At 40.1% G+C, this 21099-nt stretch overlaps 2 protein-coding genes across 6 annotated transcripts; both read left to right on the top strand.

Annotated features, from left to right (window-relative positions):
• The first annotated feature begins 606 nt into the window (after window positions 1-606).
• Window positions 607-10376, top strand: tlcd1 (TLC domain containing 1). The gene is made up of 4 exons (XM_063492753.1): window positions 607-1226; window positions 2105-2187; window positions 5536-5618; window positions 7104-10376. The coding sequence occupies exons 1-4, from the start codon at window positions 1021-1023 to the stop codon at window positions 7500-7502; spliced, it is 771 nt and encodes a 256-aa protein (XP_063348823.1). The 5' UTR covers window positions 607-1020; the 3' UTR covers window positions 7503-10376.
• Window positions 10377-11937: 1561 nt separating this feature from the next.
• Window positions 11938-20444, top strand: rab34a (RAB34, member RAS oncogene family a). Of its 5 annotated transcripts, none has more exons than XM_063492748.1 (12): window positions 11938-11956; window positions 13897-14137; window positions 16412-16508; window positions 16588-16679; window positions 16766-16834; window positions 17707-17808; window positions 17893-17957; window positions 18075-18126; window positions 18218-18299; window positions 18684-18774; window positions 20157-20264; window positions 20335-20444. In XM_063492748.1, exons 3-12 carry the CDS (start codon window positions 16434-16436, stop codon window positions 20400-20402), a joined length of 804 nt encoding a protein of 267 aa, XP_063348818.1. In that variant the 5' UTR covers window positions 11938-11956; window positions 13897-14137; window positions 16412-16433; the 3' UTR covers window positions 20403-20444. The 5 variants fall into 5 exon arrangements, with proteins under 5 accessions (XP_063348818.1, XP_063348820.1, XP_063348821.1 ...); XM_063492750.1 differs by having other exon boundaries at window positions 16769-16834; XM_063492751.1 differs by lacking the exon at window positions 17707-17808.
• The last annotated feature ends 655 nt before the right edge of the window (window positions 20445-21099 follow it).

A 21099-nucleotide genomic window follows, 5' to 3' on the forward strand; every position in this document is an offset into this window, starting at 1 on the left:
ACGTTAATTTGACAGCTGCGGCTGAGCACAGCCGGTAATAATATTACTAACAACTGTTCATGGTGTTATCAGTAAAGAGAAATGCGCACTCTTCAATGGAACCACTGTGAATAAAAAAAGGACAATGATGTAATAAGCTCTAATATAAGGGACTATTTTAATATTGTGCTTGGATTTTGCTAGAATTGCGATTCGATAATTATTGGTAATATTGATATGTAGCCAACAGATTGGGTTTTTTCAGCTTTATTTGCAGCTTTGTACCCAACACACTGCGTTGGGTATACTTATTCAATCTGAATTGTGTCGTTTTCATTCACAAATTAAACGCTTTTACGCGCAGCGCGTTATTTACGCACGAAGAAGCGGCGCCTCCTGCGTGTCTATGTGCCAAACATTCCTATGCCTATTTTTGTTTTCGACAGCACGAGCACAAGTCCACATTTTAGCAGGATCTGTGACCGCGGTGGATCAGTGCTACCGTTCTTCTTGTGAAATCTAATCGCAGCCTCTGGTCTTTCGTTTCTCTGGTTTTAAGGGCGCAGCAGCGGCGGCACCACCCACCCCGCTCTCCCTCTCCACCACTCCCCCTTCGTGATCCACAGACAGGCGGGGTGAGAGCGGCGGCACATAACATTACGAGGCGCAGCGTGAAGACAAACACCGTCGCATTGGAATGAGCTGTAACCGGAATCCCCTCCAAGTCCACCTCTCAGGCTCCGGACGCTGAAAACGTGAAACGAAAAAAAAAGGCTGCAGCATCTGTTGGAAATCAGCTCTGCAGAGATTTGGGGGGGAAAAGGAAAAAGAAGCTTAGGATCATCTCCTGCAGCAGCAGCTGCGTCTCTTTTCTCTGGCCTGGACAACGCTCCCATCTCTTAACGCATATATTCGCTCATCACTGGGACCGAGGAGACGCTGACAGGGGCGTAAAAAAACAAAACAAAAAACGTCAGGGGGACGAAGGGAGAGAGCTCATTAAGAGCAAGCGCCAAGAGACAGCGGGGTGGGTAGGAGAGGATGGAGGCCCTGCTTCCTGTGCTCAAGAGTCACCCAGGCCCGTCAGTACTGGTGTGCTCTTTGATTTTCAGGTTGGCCCACCGGCTGCTCCAAAGGCTGCCCGTGCCCAAGGTGGTAAAGCAGGATGCCTTCCGCTCCTGGAAGTGGAAGAACCTCTCCGTCTCTATGGTGCACTCAATGCTGACTGGGATTTGGGCCCTGACCTGGTAAGTGTCCTTCCAACGCACACATCTGCCTGTCCATCCACACTGGGACACCATTGTCTATTGACAATGCACATGATGTGTCGTGTGTAGGGGTGTGTGCGCAACAGTGACAGCCTGTGGCAGCCAGGATGAGAAGGGCATATTCACACAGGGCAAGGGATGGGGGAGAGAATGGCATTTTCAAGTGGTGAGGGAATTGCCACTGTACAGTATGAGACAGACACACACAGCTCTTGTTGCTGTTTGTATCATTCATGCACAACTCAGAGGTTTGCAAGGAAAGGAATCGTTTCAGCCTCAGCCGGCAGGCAGACCCAGTGAAGCAACAGACTGCTGATATATCAACTGGAAAAACCTGCTGGCTTCACTGTTCTTGTGAAAGCATTTTGAAAAAGAGTTATGTTGGGTGGGACTGAGCTCATGACTCATCTTTTAACATTTAGAAATGGGATCAAGGTCAAACTTTGAAGCTGTCAGCTCCGCTCAGTTTGCTAAACATGTGCCCGTTTGAATTTGCAGTCACTTGACTGCTTAAGTGGGTGAAATAAACACGTTTTCCAAATCAAAATAAGGGGTTTAGCAAACTGCTTTACATATCAGATTATTAACAATTATTCTGCCGTGGCTTGTTTATTCAAGGAGGGGGAACAGAGGAACCTTTGCTTTTTAAGGTGTGCCCCTTATGCCAAACTTCAAAAAATGATAAAGAATGACAGAGAGGAACTACAGACTAAAATGGTAGAACATGAAATTTAAAAAAGCAATAACAGCTGATGTTAATGTCTCTGCTTAGTCAGGCTAAGTCCAGGAGTGAGCCCATGTATGTCTGAGTGAGGCGAATTCAGAGCCATCTATCCATAACATGTATCCTTCTCCAGTGTGGTGGTTTGGCCAGAGACGCTGAGCGACATCCACTCATACCACACCCCTCTGTCCTACCTGCTTGTCTGCGTCTCCACAGGTCAGTAAACACATAATGGATAAAAAAAAGCTAAGAGTACTGCAACATTGACATATATTTCTTCGTAATTATGCATCTCAGTAGTTGTATAGTGGTAAAGTATAGTTATATAGGGCTACTTTTGTCATGGAATCTGATGATGAATCATTTTTCCTGTTAAAAGTTATAAAAATCATCATATTATATATGTTATTATATCTAACTGTCTAAAGGTCCAATAGAAAAAGCCCCCCTCATGTTTGAGAAACTGAAACCAGTAAAATACATTTTTAAAAAGTAGTACGTTAGTTTTATGTCGATTGCAGCTCCAGTTTAATGTTTGAGAGAAATGTGGGAGAGGTGTTGACTGATGAACAATTCTTCGCCCATTACTGGATCGAACAGCAATTATTTTGGGCACGTAAAATTCCACTTTGCCTGTCATTAGAGAAGCAGCCAACAGATACTTCTCACCTTTTTCCCAGAAGGGAGGCTTTCCAGGTAAATGGGCGGCTCCCCTCAATCACCATGGACACCAAAGATAGTCCCCCCCAAGAACTCGTCAGTCAGGTCGAGCTCTGCTGTGTGTAGTTTAAACAATGTGTCTCTGCGTTACTACGAAGACACAAATCTGTAAAGATTTACCGTAACTACTGCAAACAGCTATAAGTGCCCCTGAGGCCAGTCACACCAGATACTGGAGGTCATTTTCTTTAACAGAGGGACTTGTTGTGCGTCTCCGTAGCTGCAGAGTGCCAGTCATACTATAGTACAAAGGGACCCTTAGTCACTAGAAAACCTCCAGCTGAATGAGGTCGACACAGTTTAATAACTGAATTGTTTAGCTGGCAACTTGTAAAAATGATGATGGCGACAAACGTTTAACTCTGCTGTCAGATTAGCTCAACACTAATTCAGCACTTAATGTTGCTGTGTCTGGATGACCCTAAATGGATGGAAGGGAAACCCGGCTTTGTGGCCTCAAATATTCTCAAAACTAGCGTCTGAGGAGATTATCTTTTAGTGCATGATGTAAGAATTAAATGGGAGCTTTATCTAATAGATTAAGCGATTACTGATGCATTCTTTCAATATTTATGCGCTAAAAGAAGACTGATGCAAATGTCAAGTAACTAAAATATTAGCTTCCTAAACTGTTGTTTACTTCATGTTGTAAAAGATCTTCATAGCAGGAACGATGATTATGCTCATTCTTGTGTTATCTTTTTATGATTGGATACATGGTTTCATAATCACTTGTGTGTTGGGGTGAGGTTAAAGAGAATGTTTACTGTGGTAGGAAAAACAAATATTTGTCTGGTTTGTCAACCCGCTCTTGCCTGATTTACAGCTCCAGTGACCTTGTCATTTCAGGAAATACTAGAGAAAGTGTTTGGTTCACGTAGGTGCAGCAAAGCACGTGTTTGATGAGGTGAGCAGATGTGCCAATCACGATCTGACAGCAGGAGCTCGGCAGATTAAAAAAGAAAAAGAAGTTATCTTGCAGAGCAGCAAAATGTGATCACACAATGGGGGAAAAAAAAAGAGAAGTGTGTGATCCCACTAGTCTCACTCTGTTCAATAATATTGTAGATATGAATGATGGCTTCACATGGTCCAACAGTTTAAAAACCAAGCCAAACTCATGTGTCTGTGCATTAGTGGAGGCAGGTGGAGACATGATATCGATGATCCAGCTACTGCTTGATGTAAATGCGAGCACACACCTTCAGAACTTCATGTAGCCTAGCCTTAAATTGTACATATAGTACTGTGCAAAAGTCTTGAGCCACCCTTCATTTCTTTCCATTTTGTATTTTTATATTAAAAAATATAAATATATATTAATTTTTTTTTAAATTTTATGTTTCATATATTTGTACTGATATTTGGAAAATGGGAAATTATGGGTGCAGTGATTTATTAAAATGTGCAAAGATTAATAGCAATGAGTGCTGTCAGCGTTAATCTCGTTAAAATGACGTTAACGCCATAACTGCATTAATGTGGCAAATCTCCATTAGCTAGTCAACGCAGATCACACAATTTCCAGATGGTGCTGAACGGTGACCAGTCCAGTTCTTTTCTCCACAGGCAAACGGATTGGTTTTTAAGCAGAACATGATCAGTGAGAGTTAGATCATAATGATAAACCAAGAGATCTCATCAGTCATAAAGTAGGCCCACTCTAAACCATGTATGGTTTCATCATGCTCTTATCATCAGTCTCTGTGACTGAATATTGGATACTGACAGGTGGCTGTAGCTGATAGGTGTCTGTTACGGAGAACTGAGTCACTTTGTGGATTTTCAATTATTTCTCATCCAAATATGGTAGGTATCTCCATGTCTCAGAAACAAGGGGCTGGAATTATGATGATGATGATGCGGCTTTGCTTCTTGGGAAGATAGCGTGCCCTCTGCTTTACAGTCTAAATGCATTTAAAAGCTAAGACATAAAAAGGTGAAAAACCTGCAAAGGACTGTGGGAGAGAGGTCACGACACACATTGATCTGCCATCTCCTGCATAGCAGGGAAAATACTTAATCGACTAGTCTGCTGTGTAGACGTGTATGCTGCTGCTCTGTAGCAGACTGCTGTGATCGGCACATAATTTAATGAAGGCAACCACAGCAGACAGTCGTGCATAATGTGTCCCGCTGCCTTCGGACGGCTGCAGAGATTTATTGAAGTGAAGGAGAACGTGACTTTCACACTTTATGCGGTTGGTCAGCGACAGTTTCACTACAGTGAGGGCTGTAACTAACTATTATTACTACTGAGTGTTCTGTGGCTTATTTTCCTCGATGCAGTGAAAAGCCTGCCAGATAGAAGGGAGTGTTTTACAGTACAGGGTGAGGCAGATGATCCTTAGTCTATCTTTACACATGAAAGCCTAACATCTTTACTTTCTTTTTCAGTCGGCAGTTTTAACTTACTAGTTTGCATTCTTTGACATGATAGAAGTCTTTGTATATGAAACATGCTGGTGGAAACTGTGATGAATTGCAGTAAACTGATAAGCTTTGCATGTAATGACAGATACCATTGAAAATATACTATCATATACCCAAAGATGTCTAGTGACCATGAGATCAGTATAAGAAACTTCCAACTGCTGTGACCTCACATGTAAACACTTTTAAGTGCTCTTCTTCTAACTATGGAACTGGAACAAAATCATTTCAATACAGGGGTCAGTCATGTTTTTCTCATTTTGGTTGGTGCTAAACTTTAACAAAATTACCCTATTGCAAATTAAACACCCCATATGCAAAATACACCAGGGAAACATTTTCAGGAAAGCTTTTGTTACAGTGAGCAGTAAAACACAGACAAAATCTTAGAATTTTTCTTTTTCCTTACAGGCTACTTTGTGCATGATGCAACTGATATCATCCTCTCGGGACATGCAAAAGGATCGTGGGAATTCTTACTCCATCATGCACTGGTAAGACAATATGCCTGTGACCGTTATGAGTTCTTAACTTGATCAAGGTTTTCTTTTCTGTTTTAGTCAAAAAATTTAAGTCATAATGTTAAATTCAGCCAGCCATTAAAAAGAAGGTAGTGTCAGGGTAATCTGCATACTGTTGACCTACTGGGTTTTCCCTTTGCAAATATTCTAAGGTTTTATAGAGAATGACCCAAAAAAGAGAGTATATCCAATGAGTGGCAGTTCTCTGGGAGAAAATGTCTTTTTGATGTTAGAGATTAGGAGCATGGCCAGACTGCTTTGATATGATAGGAAGGCAATAGTTGCTCAAAGAAACACTTGGTACAACCAAGGTATGCAGAAGAGCATCTCCGAGATCACAACACATTGAACCTTGAAGCAGATGGGCTACATCAGCAGAAGACCACATCGGATGAAGCTAAGAACAAGAAAATAAGACTATAATTTGCACAGGTTCACCGAAAGTAGACAACAGAAGATTTGAAAAATGTTGCCTGGATTGCAACATTTGGATGATAGGGTCAAAATGAGGTTATGAAAAAATAGCAACAGCTCAGCCAGCTGGTGGTGTAATGACATGAGAGATAGTTTCTTGGCACAGTTTGGGCTCCTTGGTACCAGCTAAGCTTAATTTAAACACAACAGCTTACCAGAATTTTGCTACTGACCATATCAGTCCTTTTATGAACACACTGCTTCTGTCCTCTGATGGCTGCTTCCAGTGGGATAACAAGCCATATCACAAAGCTCAAATAATCTCAAATTTGTTTATTGAACACAATAATGAGTTCACTTTACTCAAGCGACCTCCATAGTCACCAAATCTCAATCCAATTGAGCAACTTTGGAATGTGGTGCAATGGGAGATTCTCATCATGGATATGCAGCTGACAAATTTGCAACTGTGTGACGCTGTCAGGTCAATATCAACCAAAACCTCTGAGGAATGTTTCCAGCACTTTGTTGAATCTATGCCATCAAGAATTAAGGCAGTTCTGAAGGCAAAGTGGTCTAACTCGGTTTTACCTACCAAAGTGTAAGGTTTGTTTATAATGTACTCTGAACAAAGGATTATTATAGCTGTTAAATTATCTACTGCCTTAAATCCTTTAACCCTCTCGAGGCAGGCGTTGCCGATTTGCAACAGTTGCAAATATTACACATACATATTTTATGAGTTTTTTTTACTCAGAAGTACCACTGCAGGACTCGGTTGTGCATTAGCAACAAAAACTTAATTTGAGCCTGAGAGGGTTAATATTACCCGGAGATTACTTTTAAGGTTGGAAAAATCATGGTTTTCCACTGAGTATAGTACATATTCTTAGATTAAATCTGGACATGCACTAACAAAGTCCCAAAGCAAACAATAAAAGCAATTGAGCTGCAAAGAAAAGCAAACAATGAGATCACAATCCACAAGAGATTAGCTATTAGTACAAACACCTGCACCACCCTATATGTCTGTCTCGTCCTCAGGTGATTTGGTGTTTCCTGTACGCCCTGTACACTCAGCTCTATGTAGCCGGCGCTGTAATCGCCCTCTTTGTGGAGGTCAACAGCATCACCCTGCACCTGAGGCTGATGCTGAAGCTGGCGAGTGCTCAGTCTTCCACCTTGTACTACATCAACAAGCTCGCCAACCTGTTCACCTACGTTATGTTTCGCCTCACCACCCAGTTCTACCTCACGTGGTTTATTATCCACAACTACTCCTGGCTGGACCACGGTGGATACTTTCTTGTTTCTATGATGGTGATGAATATTATGATCCTAATTTATTTCTACCGCTTGCTCCGTGCAGACTTCTTCCCACGGAGCTGTGCAGGACAGAATGGGATGCATAATAACAACACCAAAAAGTTTATTAGCGATTGACAGGGGAAAGGTTTACGGGTCTTTTATAGTTTACAGGTTTTGTCATTTTGTTACTGACACCATTTCTCATGACGGCAGGTTTCCTTATCGTGTCTCTCTGCCAAAGAACATACTGCCACAAAAAGTCCAAACCGTGGGGATGTTACCACTATTAGCATATTTAAAATGGCTTCTTTGTATCATAACTTTTACGGAATAAATTGAGGTTTTGTAAAAGACCCTTAGTGGTTTACCTACCAAGAGTCTGATGAGAATAAACCATAAAACCAGCGTTTTCATACCAGTACAATAAATACGAAGCTACGGCAAGCAGCTGGTTAGCTTAGCCCAGCATGGAACCAGGAGGGAAACGGTTAGCCTGGCTCTGTCCAACTAACAAACAAAAAAGTATTCATGTAAATTAACAAATAGTTGTTTTTTTGTTGTTGTTTTTTAACAGTTGTTGAATTTGAGCAAAAATATTTAATTTGCCAGTAGTTTCTCCTCTTTATGTATGCTACGTATGCTAGCCCAGATAGTTTCCAGATGTTAGTGGGGGTTAAATAAATTTTTCAAAAAGTGTTAAACCATTGCTTAAATGTTCAAGTTAAGCATCATGTCAGGTATAACATTTTGAGTACTGTATTTTTAATCAAAACTTTGATAAAAGCTGTCAAGCAGATATGAAACTTCATCTAACAGCAGTTAGCTTTGATTTGCATTAAGATTAGAAATGATGGTTAAAAAAGGTTCTTCGGCAAGAGTACAAAATTCTGTTTTCACACTTGGAATTTCATACAGGTTAAACCAGGGGTCTGAAACTTAAATGAGGTGTGGGCCACTGCTGGCACTGTCATCTCATCGGAGGGCCACTTTAGTATTCAAGTCGTACAAAAAAACAAACAAACCAAACTTCAAGGGCCAAATCGCATTGTATTTCTTCATGTCAATACACGGGCGCAACTAGGGGTGACGTGGGCCGCAAGTGGCCCCCTGGGCCGCAAGTTTGAGACCCCTGGGTTAAACAAACAAATCTACTTGTCAGTTGGTTATAGTTAGTTTAGCCAGTCAGTATTAACTAGATTTATAATTATTAGCTTACAGACATAAGAGTAATTGCGACCTTTTCATGGAACTCAAAGCAATCACTTGCATGATGCAGATCTTTAATATTTAAAGCAAAAGTTTGACTTTTAGGTCATTACAATGTCCTTCTTGATATCTCACAGCTTTGCAGCCTTGAAATGTTTCCAGGGACTTATTTAAGGACGTATTTTTTAAGCATTATTTACTTTGATTTCACACATTATGTATTAATTCAACAGTCAAACTTGGTAAAAATATTTAAAAGGTTTACAGACTGTGCCCCAAAATGAGGTTTTTAAAAATATTATTTATTCCTGTTAGATATACTTAAATCACTGTCTTTGCTGTTATAGAATTCATACATTAATTCATATTTTAACAAACATTTGCTGTCTTAGTAAGACCTGATATTACTAAGACAGTAAATGATGATATTTGTTTTGGACATGCACAGCTGTAGGGACCATGGACGAGCAGTTTTATCACACCTGCTTGGGGGATGCATAGAAAGAAGATGCCCTTTTCTTTGCAGTGAAGTCCATGTGGTCATAGCCACTTGGAGGGCAGATGGATGTCTATGCCACATCATGTAAACCCTGTGATGACTAAATACACTAAATGTCACTAAATTAAAAACAGATTATTGTGTGCCCACACTTGCAGAAAGTATAACACCAGAAGAGTGTTGTTGATTTTTTTCACAAGAATGTCCATTGACAAATGCGTAGTTTATCAGAAAAATAAAAAACTGGAAATTGTATTTTACAGTTTCTAACAACCTTGCTCTGTGTTGCTACATGTTTAACATTTGCATGGGTAGCAGTTTTTTTTTATGTAGGGGAAATCATGATCAGTTTTCCTCTTGCTATTAGGAAATTTCTGATCTTGGACTTTGAATTTTAGCATTCAATTTTAGAATTTTAATTATATGTGTAAATAGAGTGGACCTCTCCCTTTGTCTTTATGAAGCCATTTGTGGCTGAAGAGATGCTGGACTGTGAAAAGACGGGTGCATAATACACAGTGTTGTCAAACTAAAGTGGTAATACACAATAATGTGGGATAATTTATTTTACTCTTGTGGCTCTCATATGAAATCTGTTTGTATTTGACTCAAGTGGAGCTGGATCTTCCTGCCATCTAACAGTAGCTCATTGGAAACTGGGAAAGCCTCCATGGAGAGCAGGCAGCAGCACAATCCCAGACAGATGTATCTTGTTGCTTGTTTTCAAAATAATACTTTTACAGAAAAGATCTTCTTTTAAAGACGTTGAAACAGAAGATGTGTTCTCTCTTCCTCTTTGTCCTCTTTGTTCCTAAATTGTATATATATGTATTGCACTTTGTACATAATGTCCTTCGGTGTGCATTCCCTTTTGATATATTTTAAAAGAAGTATCCATAGTTGTTGACCATTAGTGGACTTTGAAATGCTCATTTTTAAACCATGCCATGAATCATAAGTGCAGTGACATTTAAAAACCTAACAATAAGTACATTTCATTTTCTATTTCAACTGATGCCAAGAAAGTCCAAACAGACCTGGACAGAGTGTCTGAGCTGTGCTACAGTGCCTTTGCCACCGTGCCTTTTCAAAACTAAGCAGTGTGAATAAGGAAGTATAGATATGCGCGTAATATGGTGCGTAATATAGAGACAAGCATACAGAAATTCCATGTGACCCTGACCACAATAATGTAAAATATATCTTGTATTTAAGCAACAACTGTCTTTTTTTTTAGGAACTGTGTATTTTGGATTGTTGAGTGATACCATGAAAATAAAAATTGTATTTAAAATCACAGAGGTGATGACGTGTCATTTTGTCTTTTATTGATGAACAGTCAGTCTGAGTTTAAAGGCTTTCTCTGATTCGTGCCTCCTCATCTCCTCCGTCCTGGCTGTGACCTGGAAAATAATCTTTGTTGACGGATGTCTCACTTCCTAAAACATGTCTGGGTGAGACGCTTGCCAGACGACCTATAAATAACAAAGGATGCACAGGTATATTCTTTGCAGAAGTGTTTTTACCTTCATCAAAAAACACTGAAGGATTTTTGTGTGTGTTTATGTGAGAAAACTAGATTCTGTTTTTATGCCCTTTTTGAGGCTTTGCACACAGCTTTAATACACAAACTGCCCTTGCCCCTTTTATTTCGTATGTTTTCATTTAGCTTTGTGAAGCTTTCCTCCTTTCCCCATTTTTATCTGTGTGATTGTCCCACTGCGTTATGCAGCGAATTTATTTAAAGATAACACAGGTCTGAGATTATAAAACAAGCAGTAGTTGTGTCACGTGTCATATTTGATTGACATTGCTTTATAAATGCCTGTTGCTTGGTCTCCTCTCCTTGACTGTAGTCAAATTCAGGGTCACATGAACCTGGAGCCTACCTCCCTCCAGCAGTCATAGGGCAAGAGGCAGGGTCCACCTAGATTGCTAGACTTTTGCAGGGCTAACACACAAAGACTGGATATATACTCACATTCACACCTAAGATCAGTTAACCTGAAATATTTCTTTGGTAGAGAACCACAGTAAGGACATGCGAACTCCATATAGAAAGGCCTCAACCAACCCACTTCACCTTCTTGCTGTGCGAGGACAGCACTAACCACCACACTATTGTGCCACCCTCTGTGGTGGGGCTCGGAGCTCCACTCAGTGTGAACGGTCTTACTGTGTTTCAGGCAGGTCATATAAAAGAGAACAACTGCTAATAATAATAATGACTGTTTTTGTACATGAAATATTTGTCGCATTGAGGTTCATTGCTCATATGTGCTCCTTCAATTGGACCTGTTATAACTCCTCTATAAATAAAAGGTAATCCTAAAGGCTGCATTGTAGCAGTGAACATAATTAACACAAATTGCATGAATTTACTTGTATCATTTTGTTATAGGTCATAATATCCGTTCATTTATTCATTAAGATTTTTAATATATGGATTCTTCCTGCGACAACACGATGAGAAGCAAATCTCACATCTGCATTCACCTGTGATTTTAACATAATTTGAAGCGATTGAAAACGCAGTGTTAATCACGCTGACTGTTGTCTGGTGGTATGTTGCTGTGATTATGGGACGTGATCGGGTTATCTAATTTCCTAAAACAACAACAACAAAAAACGATCGTCCAGTGTATCCCCTATCAAAGAAGGTAATAAAGGAAGCACTGAAGCGCCTTTCCTTAACATTTGAAGAATTCCACCAGCTGACACACAGATACTTCCGGTTCACGTCTCCCATTTTTAGAAAGCATCCAAAGCACATTTGACTATTGGCTGATGTGTCTCTTCCTCGCTTCCTCTGCTTGCATCTCCCGGTGGGCGGGACTAACACCGGAGGAAAGGAATCGAGGGTGCACTCTGAATGAGGAAGGGGGTGAGGCTCAAATATGATACACATTTAACAAACACATTGTTCGTGTATTACACTGCCGGTCTGGGCTTTTCCAGGTGAAGCTTACATGTTGTGTGATACTTGGTGGTTTCTAGTGTTGTCGTATGTGTGTACGTGGTTGTCTAGGTGACCTGTCAAGGGGTGTGGCCGGCAGAGTGGGGAACAGAATCACATAGAAATATGTCAAATAATTGTTTTGTGACCTCCAGAAGATTTTTCTTTGTGTGGGATGTGTTCAGCTGACCTGTGCTGTTGCTCATTATGGATTAGGGAAACGGAGTATGACAGGATAGAAACAGATGTTACACGAGCTATAGGCTGATTTCTAACTTCCAGAAATAATAAAGCTATAAAAGGTACAATTCGGTGAATGAATCTAATTAGTGTCATCGTTTTAAAAATAAGTCAATGTCTGCTTCCCTTTATGCGACCTAACGTTGACCTAAACACCACAGCCCGTCCACATTACAGAAGATTTCTCCACAGTAATGCATTTTCATGTAACCTTTAAATAACAAAAAAAAAAAAGTTTTGAATACCTTATACAAAAACCTAATTCAGCAGCACATTATGTATAGATCCAATCTCTGATTTGAATGAATGAATCAAGATATTACATTCCAGTTGATCAAATTTCACTTGCTGAACAATGCTTACCTCAGAAAAATATTATCTTGTCTTCCTCTCCCGCCTTTGCATTATTTCATGTTTCTCCATTCTGAGAGGGGCACACATTATTGCTTTTAGCACACAGCACATAGTTTGTGTGCCAACTGGCACAGTATCAATTTTTGTGTTTACTGATATGTGTTGAACTGTTTGAAAAACATTACATGAAACCAAAAAGTAAAACAAAAGAAAAACATGCTGAGCACTGCAACTGCAGCTTTATTTACATGTGAACTATGAATATCATAGGGATGAGAAGAATAAAGGGATGTGTTGATAGTGTAAGCGAGCAATGGGATGTCATTATTTTTTTATTACTGAGCAAACATATCATTGCTGTCGCTGGAAATAATGCATGGCTCATTAAAATGAACCCATTTGACAGTAACTAACCTGCCTGTAGGAGTCATCTATTTACTAACTGAAGGTTTGATGACCTTTCAAAAAATGATTTCTGGTATGTAAACTGTTGTAAACTGATTGTTATCTTATAATCTGTCAAACATAAATCTTTTGAATGATATGAAACGATTTTGTGCCAGGAAGATAATTTCTATCACAAGCTGGAATTGCAATTAATGCAGTTTATTTTTGGCTAAGGGACTATTACATTATCCTTAATTTATCCAGGTATCCAGCCCATTTGCCAATATTAACAAGGATATTAGACACACAAAAATACATAAAAACATCAGTAATAACTTTTTAATCCCTGCCTGTAACTCATATTTTAATAAGACACCTCGCTGCATCGTAAAGACCAATCTAGTATCTGCAAGTTTTTGTATGTATGTAGGCCTGTACTGCTATATGGGACATAATATAATAACGCTAGCAAGTGATTTATGTCTGTTAGAAATGTAACTACTATTTATTGCGCTTACAATTAGACAGATATTCAAAAGAGGGTTATGGCGCCCTCTGTAGCGGAAGAGTCAGTATTGAACGACAGGAAGTTATACAGTTTTTTCCTTTGTGGGAAAAAAAAACTAAGACATTGAAAAGTAAGTTACGTGGAATTGGGTGAAAGTGGGTGGTATTATAAAATGGAAATAGAAGATATATGCAGTAGTTTTTGTTTTTTGGCTGTTGTTGTGCATGCAGAAGGATTTCCCGCATCGTGACCTTTAAGCATGATTTATATTATAGTAAAAAAAAAAGTTTACATAAGTGTAACAAAGAAAAACAAACAAGCAAAGTTAACAATGTAAGTGACAGAGCCCCTTATATCCGATCATTCCTCTTTCCTCCAGCAGGGGGGCGAGCAGGGAAAATGTGGGAGGAAAAACTAAATCCAGGGACCTGAGTCAGCAGCTGCAGCGGTGCCAGTCTGCCGATCCCCACAACTTCCGCTGATCCGTTTCATCTTCACACACATTCCTAGTTAACAATGGAGCTGAATTGATTTACAGTGAAGAGCGTCTTTGTTAGAGGACGAATACAAGCAGAACAGAGGAGGAAAGAGGACCGAGCGGACCATCCGGAGACTCTGAGGTATCCCGTAACATCTCCAACCCGCTGCTGCTTTTCAGGAGTTAACTCTGAGTAACTCCTGCGGTTTTTCTTCTTCGGGGGTAACTTCAGCGCTCCTCCTTCAACTTGATGCCCAGTCTTCAGGTTTCCGCTATATGTTAGACTATATAAAAATAGCGTTCTTCCTCTTTTCGTGAAGCTCTGATGAACAATAGGATTAAATGTGATCCACGCAGTGAGGGGATCAGGGCTGATCACAGTTGTCTGGTTTTACAAACTGTTGCTGTTGTCTACCTGGTCGCGTCTACTTCTAGGAAAATAAAATGTTAAAGAGGCTGGCTAATTGGGGGTACTGTCTATGTCCTGGTGGCCTGGGAAACGAAAACAAACAAACCTGAAAGAAGTTAGAGGAAAAACTGCGTGAGCTGATGTATCCCACATTCAGAAAGCTACGGCTAATTTAGCATTGAAGTGTTGTTTTTATTACCTTTTTATCCGAATTTCTGCGTAGACGTGGTCAACTGACGATAATTTGGGGATTTCTAATAATAATAATCAGCATAATAGTTGCAGTCAACTACAGTGCCGTGCTAAAGACTCGAGCCACCTTTGATTTTCTTTATATTTTTCTTCCAAGGTGACTTTTGTTCTTTTAAGTGGTCTTTTTTAAGCTTTTTCACCCATTTTCAGTCCAGTTCTTTGATTTTCACAGGAATGTATTTGTGTTTAAGTCACTCTACACTGACCTATGAATCATTCAAGCACAAAAAGGCACCTAAATCGAGGGATGAACGAGTGTTGAGTGTACACATAACAGAAGACTTAGCAGTTTTAAATCGTACCTTTTTAGCCCTTTGTTATTAGCATTATTTGTTGCCCCTTTGTTAGCTGAATCTATGACAGTTATCAAAAATAACACAGCTTGACAGACAAAAAACATCAGCCTTGCACCAACCAGGTGATTCTTAAAGAACTATTAGCTGAAAAGTTGCATATCTCAGGATGGTGTGCCATGTGTGCTTAAGAAAATCTGAGGAAAAGTGACAAGTAGAGCACAACAGAAGTAGAAATAAGATATTTACGGCAGATGAACAGAATCTGAAAGTCACCTCCTTAAGAAATGAAAATATCAATACCTGAGAGAGATCTGTGGTTCACTGAAGAAATAGTCTCAGTGGAAAGGTGGCTGTCAAGAAGGACTGAACTGAAAATCAGTGGCAAGCAGCGTTATGGAGTAATGAATCTAAATTTGATGGTTAAAACCATGGAGGTCAGGAGGGGAGGTACAACACATCTGTAAAACACTGTGGAGGCGCTGTCATGGTTTGGGTCTGCATTTCAGCCAGTGGTGTTGGCGATCATATTAAAGCTGATGGAAATACTAACACAGCAACAGAGATTCATGCACCATGTAGTAACATCTCCTCCTCCAACTTGAAGCACAATGGAACACTATCGATCATGGCTTTGCCTCTCGAGAGCCCGGATCTCAACGTTATTGAAGCAGTGTGGGTTCATGTTGACAAAAGAACAAAGTGAAAGGCAGCCAGCACCCAAAGAAAAGCCTTGAATGCTTCAAGAAGCCTAGAGAAGTATCCCTAAAGACTACTTAAAGCATAGGTGTCAAACTCTGTCCCGCAGCCTAATTACATTTGGCCCGCGAAGCCATACCAAATTACTATTAGAGCTGGCCTACTGGTATTATACAGCTAATATATATATTGTTTAGCATTAAGCTTTGCTTGTTCCATATTCAGTTTTTCAGCAAAACTTGTTTGAGTCCATAAGAAAAGATTCATTCTTATATCTGGAGGAAGACATTTTTTTTCAATAAATATTAATGTTAGCCCGCGACTTTGTTCCAGTTTTGAATTTTGGCCCACTGTGTATTTGAGTTTGACACCCCTGACTTAAAGCATTGACAAGAAAACCTCCCCAAGAGAGTCCAGATTGTTGAAAAATAAAGGCACTTATACCAAATATTGACTTTAATGCTGGTTAGAATTTGTGTGTTTTTGCCTTGTATTCTGTATTTCCATGTCTGTTTCACCTGTTTCTATTTTTCCTAACAAAATATAAAGCAATAAGGTGTGGCTCAAGCCTTTTACACAGTACTGCATCTAACAGAGTCGCAGATTACATTTGTAAGGTCCAGTACCCAGAGAATGTGTTGCTCACTGACTAACCTCGGTCAACTAAACTTGTTTCTGTCTCGTTAGATTTTTAGTTTATCTTTAAAGCCACCCAAGTTAAACAGCAGACTGTTTATACCACTCCCTCTGTCTTTCTGTCCAGCCGCTGTTTTCCTTGAGGCCTCATGTCTGTCCGAATTTCAGCCATGAGCGTCCTTCCTCCTGTTCGACGGGACCGAGTCATCGCTCAGCTCCCTCAGGTAAAATCAGTCACCCCAGTTGCCTGCTTATCTTTCTAGAACAGTTCACATCTTCACGATCCCGCCCTCCTCTCTTCAGTGTTTCCGAAAAGAGGCGGCCATCCACACTAAAAACGATTTCAACAATAAAGTAAAGACTGCGTGTCAGGAGCAGCGGACCGGCACTGTGGGGTGAGTGCCGCAGTGTGAAGCCACTGTATGCAATCTGCTTTATGTGGCTCTTATTTACTTGCTGCTGCTTCTCTTATTCTTCTCAGCAGATTTAAAATATCCAAGGTCATCGTGGTGGGGGATCTGGCTGTGGGGAAAACCTGCCTGATTAATAGGTAAACTAAGACACACTCACTTCATATGTGACTGCAAGGTAAGGGGCAATTTGGGGAAATGAATAACTCAGAGGGAGTTCAAGGAAGAACAATACTTAACCTGTGTTACAGTTGCTTTAAGTTTCACAGTAATCAAAAAAGTATGAAGCAGTTGTTAAAAGCATGAAAAAAAAGTTAGAAAACATAAAAATGGGGCCTCTTTTTCCAGCCCTGATATGCTTTACTGTACTTATGCTTTGTAATGGCTGTTATGGGTGTTTTTGTTGCTGTGTTTGTGACCACAACACCAAAAATAATGCCTGATAGGAATGTGTTTGCTAGCTTTGACGTCACCAGATGATAATCTTTTGTGACTGATGGTTTGTGGTCCCGTCACTTCTGCGCATGAGGAAAACAAAACTTTTGGACCGCTTAGAGAGCCTCGCTGCATGCAGTCCAACATCTACCACATGTATGGAAGTACACAGTTTGAGACTGTAATGTTTTAAATTACAGTACAACTGTGTCATGTTTTGTCACTTGTATTTTTTTTCTCCTGTCCTGTAATAAGTTCCTTTATGCGTCTGCCATGATGATACATTAGATACTTTGTTTTATTAACAAATGCAGGCAGTGTCAGTTTTATGATCGGGACCTGGGGCAAAGGTTAAAATATTAATACTACAGTCTAAATATCAGGAGAGCAAATCAATATGCTTTCAGATGTGTGGCTACATGTTGGTGACCTTTTCCTGGTTGGAAATATGCATAGCACTTTTCTGTGTTTTTTACGTGAATGCCCACCTGTCAGAGTTGGTCACCTGTCCAAATCATATGGTCTGCTGCCGACCATAAGTGCATATATTTGCAGTAGATAATTTTTTTTTTTTAAGGTTTTGCAAGGATACATTTGACAAGAACTATAAAGCAACAATCGGTGTTGACTTTGAGATGGAGCGCTTCGAGGTGCTGGGTGTTCCTTTCAGCCTGCAGCTGTAAGTCTGATCCGGAAAATGTAACGCATTAAAACAAAAAAGTCACTCTGATTATGCTCGTCAGCCTCTCTCTGTGTGTTAAAGGTGGGACACCGCAGGCCAAGAGAGGTTCAAGTGCATTGCTTCTACATACTACAGAGGAGCCCAGGGTAAGTTTCCATCAGTCTCTCCATTTAAAACACTGTTTACAAGGAATAAAATATCAGTCGCTTTCCCGGCTGTATCCAGCTGCTAACGCAGTAAAATGATCTCTTCTTCTCTTCCAGTTGTGATAATCGTGTTTGATGTAAATGATATTGCCTCTCTGGGCCATGCAAGGTAAATATATAATATAAGAATAATATTTGTGTGCCTTTATCTCATTGTTGTCCCAGCTGGTGGATTTAATGCCGTCTTTTCTCATCTAAAGGCAGTGGCTCGAAGACGCTTTGAAAGAGAACGACCCCACCGCTGTCCAGCTGTTCCTCGTGGGCACCAAGAAGGACCTCAGCGTACGTCTTTTACTGTTTAAAGTGGACATGCCTGTGGACATTTCTGTTGTATTTACTGGAGTCAAATGTGAATTGCTTGGATAGATGCCAGAAGCACAAAGCGTATCCAAGCTCAAACCTCAGGAATGTTTCTCCTCCTTTACTACACCCTGAAGTGTTTGTGACCGAGGTGGAAATCACACACAGGAACGTTTCTAAGACATTATGTATTTAAACAGCTGTACTTAAGCTAGTTCGGTTGCTAGGAAGACATCGTTTTTATGAGTTAGTTAGTAACATGACTGGATATGAAACATAAATGCTTATTTACAAAATAAAATAAACAGTTGCGTTTATTTTTCTTGCTTATTGCTAATGTGTTGTATGTTCTGGTTTGTCTCACAGTCACCTGCTCAGTATTCCCAGATCGAACAAGATGCCCTCAAACTAGCAAACGAGATCCAAGCTGAGTATTGGGCGGTTTCATCGCTGACAGGTGAGCGTTTGGATTTTAATACAAGTAAACTAGTTGCCTCCAAAAGGTGTTAGAGATGAAAAATATTTCTATAGCTTCGGCCAGAATAGCTTTTTGTTTTTGTTTACACTGTTCCTCAGGGAAAGACGCTGCAGTTGATTGTTCACATGAAAATATTTTGGTAATAAATGCAAAGTGTTCAGTTCCAGAGTTACCAAATTTGCACCTAGGTCCGTATTACAGTGCTTGAATAACAGCTACTGCAATCTAGAAAGATCAGAAAATGTGTTTGTAGGCTATTTATTACCAGAAAATATTCAGAGAGAGATCAAAAGCTTTAGCAGTGGCCAAATCCAATGTACTGGAAAGCTCAGCATCACTAGAAGGCCTGAAAATCCACAGAAGACAACTAAAGTAGATGCTTGCAAACTTTGTCTTCGTTTATGAAAAACAACTTGACAAGATCTAACCAGGTCAAGAACACTCGAGGAGTGTGGGTTTATTTCAAGATGGGACCCACTGATTACTCTCAAGAACAAGAAGTCCAGATTAGATTTTGCCAGAAAACATCCAAAACAGCCTGCAGAGCTCTGAAAAATAATCTTCAGACAGCTGAAATCAAGAGAAACCTGTACCAGAATGATGGTAAGAGACAGGTATGGAGAAACAGAGAAACAGCTCATGATTTGAAGCGTGCCACTTCATCCATCAGACACAGTAGAGGCAGTGTTATGGCATGGGCACGTATGATGATGTGGCTGCTGATAGTAGCAGGATGAGTTCTGAAGTGTACAGGGCTTTACTCTGTGCTCAGATTCAGCCAAACACCTCACAGTGCAATTGGATAATGAGCCAAAGCATACTGCAGAAGCAAGCCATGAGTTTCTGAGTGGTATATCCTTCAGTACCAGGAGTCCATCGACTGGTCTGAAGGCAGAGACCCTGAAACGAGCACCAACAGAGGGCAGCTGCAGGAAAAGCCTGGAAGAATGAGATCTATGCTTTCAGTCATAGACGGCAAAGGATTTTCATTCAAAAAACAATCCCTGTATTTAAAGTCGTGTTGGTTTGTCAGGTAGCTTTTGATTCTCTGAAAACAAGCAGCTTTGTATAGTATCGCTGCTATTCATGGACAGTTGATGCATAGTTTTTAAAACCACCTAAACAAAAGCTAAAGGTCTGTATTTGACTGTCATTTTAATTGTTTGATTTAAATCCCACGATGCACAGAGGCAAAACTACAGAAAAAAATAAAAAGATTTAACTTGTCCAAAGCCTATTGAGCTAGCTTTAGTTTCTTTATAGACCTCCAGTGCTTCTCCTTAAGTCTGTTTAAATCTAAAGTCCCCCAGCAGTAGTTTTCACACAGGCCCTGACAGATGCTCTCTGTGTATCTGCTGCAGGGGAAAACGTGAGAGAGTTTTTCTTTCGGGTTGCATCATTAGCGTTTGAGACCAACGTTCTTGCTGAGCTGGAGAAAAGCGGATCGAGGCAAATCGGAGATGTTGTCAGTGAGTATTGAGACAATCCCAAATCACAAAAGTAGTTGTCGCACGCTTTAAAACCAAGCTTTGCTTTCAGGGATTAACAGCAATTCTAACAATCTGTACGCTGCATCGAAGAAGAAACAGTCCAACTGCTGTCAGTAAGGATGGAAGCGGGAGGTTAAAATCGATGGTACGGACTGAAAGCAAGGAGTTTTCTGAGTGGAAAATGACCACGGCTGCCGTCCAGCTCAGCGGGAAGGATTTCTGTGGTCGGGGAGGGAGGAGGGATTCAGATGTTTCCCTTCCTGACATGTTTTAATTTCAGTTTTTCCTGGCCTAGAAAGCTTTTTCCTCCATGGGATGTGTGTGCAGATTCTTGTGGAGTGACACAGGAATTACACACAAAATGGTCCCGTCCTGCCAGAAAATGCCAGAGTCTCGTTTCACTTAGGGCTTCAATTCAATCTTAAATCTTGTTGCTGCTGTAGTTTATTTTAACAGTCATATTCTGCTTGTGTTGAATTTGTTTTTGTTTTTTTGGCTCTGTTCTTCTTCTTTTTTTCTTTTTTCATTGCATTTAAGTGACCAGTTATATTTGTTAGAGGCTAAAAAGAAAATTTGTTCTTGTTTTTATATCTTGTTCATCATCTTCTCCGTTTATCCATCGCACGCTGAGGTCCCAGACCAAAGACTGGGAGCCATATTTGTAATGAAGATACTTGAAAGGTATATTTTTTTCTGTTTACAATCAAATTTATCACAGAATATTTAATGGTCAGTATCAAAACTGATGTGGTTTTCATATTTTTTATTTTCCCATGGTGAGCTTTACATGTTGTTAGGACATTAAAAAATAGAA

The sequence above is a fragment of the Pelmatolapia mariae genome, linkage group LG14, assembly GCF_036321145.2.
Source record: "Pelmatolapia mariae isolate MD_Pm_ZW linkage group LG14, Pm_UMD_F_2, whole genome shotgun sequence".
Lineage (NCBI taxonomy): Eukaryota > Metazoa > Chordata > Actinopteri > Cichliformes > Cichlidae > Pelmatolapia > Pelmatolapia mariae.

Bases quoted from the DNA above. Each gene is read 5' to 3' on its own strand.
- tlcd1 (XM_063492753.1), top strand. From the start codon at position 1,021: ATGGAGGCCCTGCTTCCTGTGCTCAAGAGTCACCCAGGCCCGTCAGTA. The intron at 2,188-5,535 runs GTCAGTAAACAC...TTTTCCTTACAG, and splicing joins GCTTGTCTGCGTCTCCACAG to GCTACTTTGTGCATGATGCA. The intron at 5,619-7,103 runs GTAAGACAATAT...TCTCGTCCTCAG, and splicing joins TCTTACTCCATCATGCACTG to GTGATTTGGTGTTTCCTGTA.
- rab34a (XM_063492748.1), top strand. From the start codon at position 16,434: ATGTCTGTCCGAATTTCAGCCATGAGCGTCCTTCCTCCTGTTCGACGG. The intron at 16,509-16,587 runs GTAAAATCAGTC...TCCTCTCTTCAG, and splicing joins TCATCGCTCAGCTCCCTCAG to TGTTTCCGAAAAGAGGCGGC. The intron at 16,680-16,765 runs GTGAGTGCCGCA...TATTCTTCTCAG, and splicing joins CAGCGGACCGGCACTGTGGG to CAGATTTAAAATATCCAAGG.